The sequence below is a fragment of the Clytia hemisphaerica genome, unplaced genomic scaffold (assembly GCF_902728285.1).
Source record: "Clytia hemisphaerica strain Z4C2 unplaced genomic scaffold, Clytia hemisphaerica genome assembly, whole genome shotgun sequence".
Classification (NCBI taxonomy): Eukaryota; Metazoa; Cnidaria; class Hydrozoa; order Leptothecata; family Clytiidae; genus Clytia; species Clytia hemisphaerica.
The window spans coordinates 19,169-30,452 of record NW_027104399.1 but is presented as its reverse complement, the minus strand read 5'-3'; the positions used below and the strand labels follow the sequence as shown (position 1 = coordinate 30,452).

At 36.6% G+C, this 11,284-nt stretch overlaps 1 protein-coding gene across 1 annotated transcript; it reads right to left on the bottom strand.

Moving 5' to 3' along the window:
* Positions 1–1,629: 1,629 nt before the first annotated feature.
* LOC136819940 (uncharacterized) lies at positions 1,630–3,265 on the bottom strand (the record flags this gene model as incomplete). The annotated part of the gene is given in 1 exon segment (XM_067076177.1): positions 1,630–3,265. A coding segment is annotated over 1 exon segment (1,578 nt), but the record flags the coding sequence as incomplete, so codon positions are not given.
* Positions 3,266–11,284: the final 8,019 nt, after the last annotated feature.

Here is an 11,284-nt window from a genome sequence, read left to right as displayed (position 1 = left end):
TTCCCCCCGTTTCCATATCGTTTCCACCCGTTTCTCTGACGTTTCACGTTTTAGTTCTTACGAAGAAGAGAGCGTGTCGAATAGTAGAGCGTCTTTTATGCGAGTATTTTGTTGACGGGGACTTTCAATATTATCGAACAAGGGAGCTTATCGAAAATTAGAACGTCGAATTAGAGAGCGTCAACTGTAAAAACATATTAACGATCGCATCACATTAAAACACGTAAATTTTTTGAAAAACTGTTTATCAATCATATCACTACCCCCGTTTTTAGTAATAAGTTGGAGATTTGATATTTCACAGAAAAGTGCTACCAAGGGGTATTTCGGGTCCCATATCTTCTGAAGGACTTTTCTGTTTGCCTTGAAATTTAACAAACTTCTTAACCTAAGATTGAACTACCACTGGTGTAAAAATGAAAGTTATAGCATAAGTAGAAAAAAAGCTCAATTTTTACAATCGCAAATTTAACCGCTAAAAATCGTGAATTTTTCAACAAAAAATACATTCAAATATAGCGCTTTTGATTCTCTAAAACAAGCAAATCTGGACAGACTTTAATACTTTCTTTTTGCATATGTTTTGCATACTTTCTAAGGGAATTTCACCACGGCAATTCGGCCACCATAATTTTTGCTTACAATTCAATATGGCGGATGGAAAGGCGAAAAGGTCTATCCTTGTTAACACACACAAGAACACAAGTTTTTTCTTTGGAAATTGTACGACTGTCGATACTTTTTTTCGGGACACCCTGTACAAACACAAAGATTTTTTGTAGTCTTGTTCTGACACAGGACTTTTTCTTATTAGTATATTCTTATAAAAAAGTTTGAAACGGCAAACGCTCTTTTTAGAAGAAAGTGCTTTACTATGCTTTAACAAGCGCGGCGCGAAAATGGTTGAATACATTTTTGGGGCAAACTCAAAGTCACTTTTTCCATATGGAACTAATATTCCGAAAAGGACACATGGGTCCATGCCCCCTCCACTTTTTGGTAAACCATGTCATACGTTTTTAAGGTTTACTATTTCAAGCTGGTTTGAGATCAAATCAAACCACAAAAACTATTATTCTCCCCAATTAGATAATCGTTTTAAGGTGTTTTGAGGGTGTAAAAAGTGAAGAATTTTCTTCGTCGCCCAACCATGGTGGGCGATATTTCTTTCGAAAGTGTTGGCCCCCAAATATTGGCCCCTCACTCAAAATGGCTCGCCAGGGCCCATGGTTCAGTAGTGACACAAAAATACAAACATACAACGATAATTATATATGAATGAAATATCTAAATGTTTTATACTAACGATTAGTTATCGCTAAATATTTTCGTTTGCTCGTTAGAACTCTTTTTTGCCAAATTTTCAGTTAATCAAGGTGACTTTTTTGAAGAATTGAGCTGAGAGGGCAATACTGTAATCCTTTCGATTCCTGCTTTTAAACAATAAAGCAACATTACAGCAGAAAGAATATCAAACAATTTTCATGACTTATTGATTTGAATTGTTTAAAATGACCGAAATTTTGGAAAAGAAATTATCGATTTGCTTACCGACGCTGAATTAAACTCTTCAAAAAGTTAAAGATGAAAGATCAATCTATCACAGTCATAAAAGAATTGATTACCTACCGAATGCAATTTAAACTCTTCAACAAATATTCCATGTTGATTCTCCAAGTCAACCTTCAGACGATGAAATTGCATGGGTTTAGTGGCTGTTTTGTCAGAATACGATGAATTGACAACAATCATAACTTTTCCATTGTATTCAGATCGTTTGTTTAATTGTATGGCCTTCTGTGTAAGTAAGATGCTTTTTCCACCACCAAAAGGAGCACTAATGACCACTCTTCTGAAGTGTGGATCATCGTTGTTCATTATTGCCATCTGTTGGTTGGAGTAGAATAAAATGTTGTGGCTAGTTGAAACGTTTTCGATAGCGTTGCTTGTGTATTCGACCCATGTTGAGCTTGTAATAGGTGCGGTTTGGTCTTTTTCCGAAACGTGAATGGCAAAGACCAGGATTTTGAGCAGCTTCTTAGCTTCGTCCAATGGATTCGGTATGGACGCTGCTGGAAGAGTTGGGAACCTTTTGAAGACACTGGTCAGCCATTGTTTTATTTCAGTTTGGATTGTGATATAATGCTGACTGTTTACTGAAAGGTTGTCGTTCTCTACGCCGACCACCGGGAAATACGTCCAACCTGAAATCAATTGATCTCCGAACCTTTCCTCGAAAACCCGATGGTTTGATTCCAACTGCTCGAAGACTTTATTATCTGTGATTGTTCTTTTCAGCTCGATTGAAATGATAAGTTTCCGTTCCCAACATATGATAAAAAAATCTGTCTCTTTATACATTTTGTTTTGCACATTTGTCAGGAAAATGAGTGAAGAAAGAACGACTGTGTTTTGGAGAATATCATCTTTCAATGGTAGAAGCTGGTTATATAACCAGTGTTCCAGCTTTTCACCAACTTCTGACAGTTCCAATGTGAATAGCCATTGAAGGTTTGAATCATTGCTTGGTGTTTCTTCAATCATTTGCTTGATCTGCTTGTTGATGTTTTTCGTTGATAGATTTTTTTGGAGAAGTGTTCCCAGAGGTGATGTGGGAGAGATCACTGCAAGACATCCTTGAATTAAAACGTCCAAGTTAGATGTTGTCGGCGGTAGGGTCGATTGGTTAGATTTCAATTCTGTAATTGCCAGATACATAATTTGAAGGCTTAAAATCCATTTCCCAAACGCCTTCTTGTCGATAGTACCAGCATTGTTTTGCATTTTCATAAAAGTTTCCAATTCTTTGGTCAGCCAATACGTCGGTGAATGTTGTTTCAAGTTAACCAAAAGTCTATCAATGTCTTTTTTGACGTCATAATCAAGGATAGCGGTAGAAGACTTTTTGTATTGATTCGAAACAAACGTGGGTGGTATGAAAACACTTGCATGCTCACCTTGAACGAAAAGAGAACTGTCTCCATACTCCCTTTCAAGAACGAAGTCGGCTGCATACATAGGGTTTGCTGTACAGTGGGAGTTCCCCAAGTTGAACTGTTTTGCTTGTCTTTCTGACGTGGCTTGACTGTTATTGAGAATCTGCTGATACAACGATTTGTTGGGAGTACATCTGGTTGGATCGATTTGTAATGGTTTCAAAGACAAAACTTTCTGCTTGATACCTCCAGTATTCACTTGATTGCCCATTTTACTTTCAAAATCAAATCAAAAAAACTCGTATACAGCACTTAATCATGAAATACGATGTTTTCCTTTAATATAGATTGATGCTTTTTTATATATGTTGACATTGGCAGTATTAAATTACAATGCCTATATAACATAATTAAATGTTACGTGTAGATAAAGCTTTATTTTTAATCTTGCTATTCAACTAGTAATGATATTCTTTAATAATGAAATTTGAATCGTATCATAACATACGGCTTAAAAGCCGTTTATACATTAAATAGGCATTTTGCTGATCTTGTAAAAGCAATATAAAACATTTTCACATCCATCAAAAATTATATTTTTTTTATAAGAGCATCAATAATGTTTAAAGCCTTCGGATGTTCTTAACTTTTTGAGTTTTAAGCGTAAAAATGTTCTTAAAATGTTCTTAATTTGGCCATTTTTTTACTATTTTTGTTCGCCATTTTCCTAAGAAATTGGCTGTTTTCGAGTCCGCGAAGATGTTCTTAACTTGTTCTAAACATTTTGGCCATCGAAGCCTTATGTTCTTATGATATTGTTTGTTCTTATGAAAGAAAAACGTGTATTTTATAATGTGGTTACTTGTTACGGGGTAAATAGATAAATAAGTTTCGTAACACACCCCTGTATCACAGACTATTGTGACCCCTGTCTCACTGAAAGATTGGCGAATATTTCGTCCCCGGTAGGAAACTTACCCTAATTCATCAGCCTGACTGAAAAAAAAAGACTTTGTTTTAATCCCCACTTGAAATTCAACGAGAAAAGAATAAATTACTCCAAAACCACTCCACATGATCTTTGACACCCCTGAGTCTCATTTTACCGGGGCAATTACATAATTTAAGTGCCTTTTTCAGAAAATAAGCTAGAATCCCTGACCCGAAAATTGGAATTGCTTATTAATAAAATTTGTATACAAACAGATCTCACAAGAGATAATAGCACTGAAAGAGAAAGAGGGAAATTTCTTGCGAACAATGCCCTGCTTACACTGCGTACACTATTTGATAAATATGACCTTGTAGTATTTTCGTCATTATGTCATTTTTGTGATTGTTGAAGGGTCAATTTACATTATCATAAGATGATGAATAATGCCCGCTTTACACGCTGAGATAAAAAATGTTTAATTGATACGTAATTAAATTAAATTAAAATACGTAATTGATTTCTGTAATAACACGAAGATAAGGAGATCTCTTATAACCTTGTTCTTATGAAGAAGGCGTGTACGAAATTACAAAATTTAATTTTCTTCTGGGAGAAAAGAACAAAGCAAAATGGTCATGGCTTTATGCGCGTGGGAAATGTTCCACTATCACGCTTCCAAAAATCTGTTTGCTGGCGACGAAATTATTTGGCACCAAGATGGTGAAATTTTTATCCGACACGCTAAAGCTCTAAAGGTCGGGAGAATTTTCAACACCTGGAAGGTTTAGATTATTGAATTTTGCAAGACCGCGTCAAGGATTTTTCCGCGGGAGGTCTGGTAACCCAGTCCACGTTTTCGGGGATTTGGTGGGTCCAGCCGAAGTATTTTTAGCTTTACGCGCAAGGGTAGTTGAACCCGACTGGGGATGCGGCACATCAAAGGCCGACTATCATTCCTCTCCGATGAGGAATTGGCCCGCTCCTTTAGAGCTTTAGGGTGGGCGGCCGCCAATTCGCCACAGATAAGCCACGAAGCTACAAATCATCCGTTGAAGTTAAAAATAGTCCAACATCAGAAACCAATTTGTTGGAAGAATTGAACCATGTCGCACCAAAATTTGGTCCCCTCCCCCCTCTTTGAGACAATTCTCAAAATTTGACGGTCTGTCAGATATTCTGGGAGCTTCAAAGAGCAGCCCTTGTCTTAGGTACGCCCTTATCTTAGGTACGCCATTGTCTTAGGTACGCCCTTGTCTTAGGTCCCTAGGTACGCCCTAACATTGAGTTTCAAGCCCGAAGGGCTAGAGGTCAATCTCTTTGGTAGGATTTGAAGCCAACAAATCCTACCAAAGTTGAGCGGCCTTGAGCGACCCGCCTGGCTTTTACACAAATGACAGATTGAAACTAAAATTTACCCTCAATTTTGAAAAATATATCACTCAAAAACAAAGGAATTGATAGATTCAATCCGTCATCAAAAATACGGCGCATATTTAAAGGCTTCAATTTTTCTTGCCTGAGAAAGGTTAGAGATTGACCTCTAGCCCTTCGGGCTTGAAACTCAATGCGCCCTAAGTATCCTATTTTGCCTGAGTAATCTCCTCCCATACGCCGGGAGCCCGAAGCACCAACATCCATGATTAATTCCTCTCAAATTGTCCCGATTCCAATTTTGACTTTGATATTTAGACAACCTAGTACATGCTTTTTTTATAAGAATACCTTCTATAAGAATATCAGGTTGAAAATTGGCCAAATCGTAAGAATAACTTAAGAATACCCTGTAGGGTGACTTTCACAGAATCTGTTAAGAATACAGTTATTTTGTTTTGGTTAACCTAAACATAAACATAAACTGCTTCTTTTGTTAGACTTAAATCGAAACTTTGAGGCAGAAACATAATTTTAGCTTCCAATGTGCACTCAAACCCTCACCCTCAATTTTGGCAATTTCTTAAGAATATTTGATTCTCATCTAAAGTACCACTATTCTTATAAAGAAGTGTGTTTCCTTATCGGATATTTTCATTAGAGTGAGTTATTAAAGGGGTCTATCTAACAAATCCTGCTTTCACTAAAAATAGACAAAAAATACAACAAATTTCATAATAAAACGACAAATGTTGCCATCCAGAACCCCGACCGAAAGTGACTGTACCATCCCTACGTATTCATTCCTCTTTGGTTATCACGGGAGTTAAAGCTAGATATGGCTTAAAGAACGACAAATTATGCATGCGTGTTATTAATGCAGGAATTGCAAGACAAACCTACTGATTACTCGTATTGTTTCCTCACTAGAGTTACCGACAACAGCCGCTTCCACCATGATGGTTCAAAGTCCCAGATCCTGAAACGTAAGTCTTTTCCTTGTGTTATTCTGTTCATTTGTGTTTCTCTAGAGATTGAAAACAGGTTGTTCTGAGATTGAGAACATTGTTGACTCCCCTGTCTCAATGAGGTTTTCTATAGATTGATTGAAAACAATGTTGACTCCCCTGTCTCAGTGAGATACCCTAGAGATTGAAAACATTGTTGACTCCCTGTCTCAGTGAGTTTGTTAGAGATTGAAAACATTTTTCTTTAGAGAAATGAAAAGAGACGCTGTCGCAATTTTCGGTAGTCGAATCATCCCAAGTTTCAAGTCGTCCCGTCGCACTAGAAGTTTGCAGGTCGTAATTTTTTAAGTCGAACCATACCAAGTTTCTGGTGGTTCCTATCAGAAGTTAACTCGTCGGAACTTGGTACATGTTCCGATCATGTACGTTTAACTGCTTTCATAAGTGTTCATGTCATCCATCAGGTATATTATGGAGATAAAAATATAAATATAAATTCACATGGCACACCATACGAACATAACATTCAATGCCGGACAAAAGGTTGTAGACAAATGGAATTTCAGTAAAAAATGATGAGAAATAGAGCAAAATGACTCTTCAATGTGTCTGAAAGGGGATGGAAGTTAAGAAAAACACTTTTGAAGTCGTTGCATTGCTTTTGAATTGCTTTTGAGGGAACCACAAGCAAAAAATCAGCGTTTTGATACTGGTGTAAGCCAGTTAATCAAGCCCTTGTGGTTTGCCCTTGCGGTTAGACTGCAGTGGGTGACTTTGAAAGACTTTGGATGGGTTTGGAAAGCACCCAGAGCCTCTTGGGGACTTGTTTTTGATCGATATTGAAGTATTTTGCAAATATTGCAGAAGTCTACAAACCTTTTGTCCAGCATTGTTATCTCCACAATATTTTGATTTTTGATATACGAAACAATAAAGTTTTTTTTCGGAATAGCCTAGAGTCCAACTCTTTGGGATGAGTCGACTGCCGAAATTTGCGACGATTCAACTTCTGAGGCAACGACTCGACTTAAAATTTGGAATGTTTCGACAAAAGATTCCGACTTGCGAACTTCTAATGCGACCTGCGGACTTCTAGTGCGACGGGACAACTTCTAGTACGACGGGACGACTTGAAGGATCGAATTTTGGCGGCGATCTAACTTCATAGAGAACATTCTTGACTCCCCTGTCTCACTGAGGTTTTCTATAGATTGAAAACATTGTTGACTCCCCTGTCTCAGTGAGGTTTATTGGAGATTGAAAACATTGTTGACTCCCCTGTCTCAGTAAGGTTTTTTAGAGATTGAAAACATTGTTGACTCCCCTGTCTCAGTGAGGTTTTTTAGAGATTGATTGAAAACATTGTTGACTCCCCTGTCTCAGTGAGGTTGTTCTGAGATTGAAAACATTGTTGACTCCCCTGTCTCAGTGAGGTTTTTTAGAGATTGAAAACATTGTTGACTCCCCTGTCTCAGTGAGGTTTTTTAGAGATTGATTGAAAACATTGTTGACTCCCCTGTCTCAGTAAGGTTTTTTAGAGATTGAAAACATTGTTGACTCCCCTGTCTCAGTGAGGTTTTTTAGAGATTGAAAACATTGTTGACTCCCCTGTCTCAGTGAGGTTTTTTAGAGATTGAAAACATTGTTGACTCCCCTGTCTCAGTGAGGTTTTTTAGAGATTGAAAACATTGTTGACTCCCCTGTCTCAGTAAGGTTTTTTAGAGATTGAAAACATTGTTGACTCCCCTGTCTCAGTAAGGTTTTTTAGAGATTGAAAACATTGTTGACTCCCCTGTCTCAGTGAGGTTTTCTATAGATTGATTGAAAACATTGTTGACTCCCCTGTCTCAGTAAGGTTTTTTAGAGATTGAAAACATTGTTGACTCTCTGTCTCAGTAAGGTTTTCTATAGATTGATTGAAAACATTGTTGACTCCCTGTCTCAGTAAGGTTTTTTAGAGATTGAAAACATTGTTGACTCCCCTGTCTCAGTAAGGTTTTCTATAGATTGATTGAAAACATTGTTGACTCCCTGTCTCAGTAAGGTTTTTTAGAGATTGAAAACATTGTTGACTCCCCTGTCTCAGTAATGTTTTTTAGAGATTGAAAACATTGTTGACTCCCCTGTCTCAGTGAGGTTTTTTAGAGATTGAAAACATTGTTGACTCCCCTGTCCCAGTAAGGTTTTTTAGATATTGAAAACATTGTTGTCTCCCCTGTCTCAGTGAGGTTTTTTAGAGATTGAAAACATTGTTGACTCCCCTGTCTCAGTGAAGTTGTTCTGAGATTGAAAACATTGTTGACTCCCCTGTCTCAGTGAGGTTTTCTATAGATTGATTGAAAACATTGTTGACTCCCTGTCTCAGTGAGATACCCTAGAGATTGAAAACATTTTTGTTTAGAGATTGAAAACATTCTTAACTTCCCTGTCTCAGTGAGGTTTTCTATAGATTGAAAACATTGTCGCCTCCCCTGTCTCAGTGAGGTTTTCACCCGGGGGGCACTCGATTTTGAAAACGACCGTACGCTCGGCCAAAAATCAGGTCTCTAAAATCGGACCCTTGCAGTGCAGGAAAAACTTAGCCAAAAATCGACCCTTATAGTGCAATTTTTCGAAATTTTTTGCCCTTTTCAGGGAAATATTTTTTGGAATTTCTCAAATTTTACCTCAAAATTTGGTATTCTCTCTAATTTTACACTTTCAAAAGTCCAAAACAAAAAATACCCTTAAGGGTCACACGTCCGGTAGGTCACTTACCTGGAGTGCCCCCCCCCCTTGGGGTTTTCTAGAGATTGAAAACATTGTCGACTCCCCTGTCTCAGTGAGGTTCTCTAGAGATTGAAAACATTGTTGACTCCCCTGTATCAGTAAGGTTTTCTGTCTTAGTGAGAGCCTTCTATAGATTGAAAACATTTGCATTCTTAACTGAAGAAAATCTATAATTGTTGTAAAAATGTGTGTAAGTGTGTCCCAATGAAAGCGAACAAATTTCAAATAGAACAAAATTCATGAAACTCATTATCTAAATTGGGCTTAGGATAATTGGAATTGGATTAAATTTCTCTGTGAAATCAATAGATATCCAACTGCCAACATGATTGAGTAGGCTTTGGAGATTGAAATATTGCCCTGGTATTCAAATGAAGGACAATCCTTGGTTATCCTTTGGACAAATCAAGAACAAAACAAAGTACACCTTGGGAGCAAAAATCCCTGGATATCCGGGGTAAATTGGAATGTACTGTCGAATTGTACTTGATTAAGAAAACTCTATCCAAAGTTGTTCTTGATCGTACTTAGCTTAGATTTTACAAGATTGGGCTGCTCCAGATTGTCCGAAGTTTATATCTAGTTTTTTTCCATTAATCTTAAACATTTAGGGATAAGTCTGTCTCAATATAATTTGCAGCGGAGATAAAAAAGACTATAACTTTTGATAGAATTCAAATTAGATAGCGGTTTTGTGCTTGTTGAAAAGACAAACAGGAGTGTGAATATTATCTTAAAGAAAAAAAAATTAAAAAGATTGAAAATGAAGATTGAAAATGACGAAGAAGAAAATGAACTTCTTCAGTAATTGTGCTATAGTTATCATTTTCACGCGAGTGTGCTATATAGTTATCATTTTTGATCTTAGAACATTATTAATGTGTAAAAAATTTTCAAATAAATCTATTCCATCGAAAGATATAGTCCAAAGTTTATCACTGATTGACTTCAAAAACCATCTGAAATCAACAAAACAGAGCAAAGTTTTAAGCTGTATTTTTTGACCGAATGAATGATTTTTGACATTTTTTTCGCATTTACGACATTCTAAAATTAAAGAATTTGTGATGTAAAAATGAAGATCATAGCATTATTCTATAAGAAGCTGATTTTCTTCTTCTTCATTTTTCATCCTCTTTTTTCCATTTTTTTAATTTTTCTTTTTTGATAATGTTGCACTCCAAAATACCTTTTCAACAAGCACAAAACCGCTATCTAATTTGAATTCTATCAAAAGTTATAGCCTTTTTTGTCTCCGCTGCAAATTATATTGAGACAGACTTTAGTTTTGTCTATGATTTGAATACCACGGTCACGTCATTACCCAGCTGGCACACAACGTTGTTTCAACGTTCATCTAACGTTATATGGACATTGTGAACGTTAAATAAACGTTGAAACAACGTTGTCTGGAAGCCGCTATATTTTACCAAGCTGGCCAGTCTAGCAAGCTAGACGACTAATTCAGACATATTAGAAATAAAGCAAAAAAGTAAATTTTAGTCGTCTAGAAACCTTTGTGCACTAACTCCAAAAAACAAAAAAGTGTCAATATCGCAATTAAAATTTTTTCCCGCTCAAAAAAAGTTCTTGAAAATAAAATGTGCGTGGATTTGTGTGTTAAAAATGTTTCATTTGAGTTGATTTTATTTTGAGAGTTTGTTGTTGCTTGATAAATTGTTTTCTCGCTACGCAAGTTTCTGCGTAGCTAGGCCCGGTATCTATAAGGCTGGAACACCGGATTCTTCCAGTCGTTTATACAAACTAAATCCCGTATCATTATTTGTGTTTATTATTAGTATTACATGCATTATAAACGACTCCAGTCTACAAGCTGGCACACAACGTTATTTCAACGTTCATCTAACGTTATATGGACATTGTGAACGTTAAATAAACGTTGAAAAAACGTTGTGTGCCAGCTGGGTAAAGTCATGGTCAAGTCATAAAGTGTAGATATAACATAATATAGAAAGAAAGCAGTTATATACAAATTAGGCTACGTCATAAAAAGTATATTTATATTGTTTTATGGCTATGTCATATCTTCCTTTTTTTCGAGCGTAAAACTCCTAGAGTAAGGCCTAAAAATCTGGAGCTGTATATTATGTAGATTTTTGGACCTACCCCGGTGGAGGTCCTATAAATTAACCTTTGTCCCCCACGTTCGTCTGTTCGTTCGTTATTAACTGTTCTCGATATTGGCTCATTTGGCTCAATTGGCTAAAAAACGGGTTTTTTGGACTTTGTGAAACATTAGGTCGTTAATTTTTTCTGATTTTTTGCATGAAAGTAGGGTACCTCAA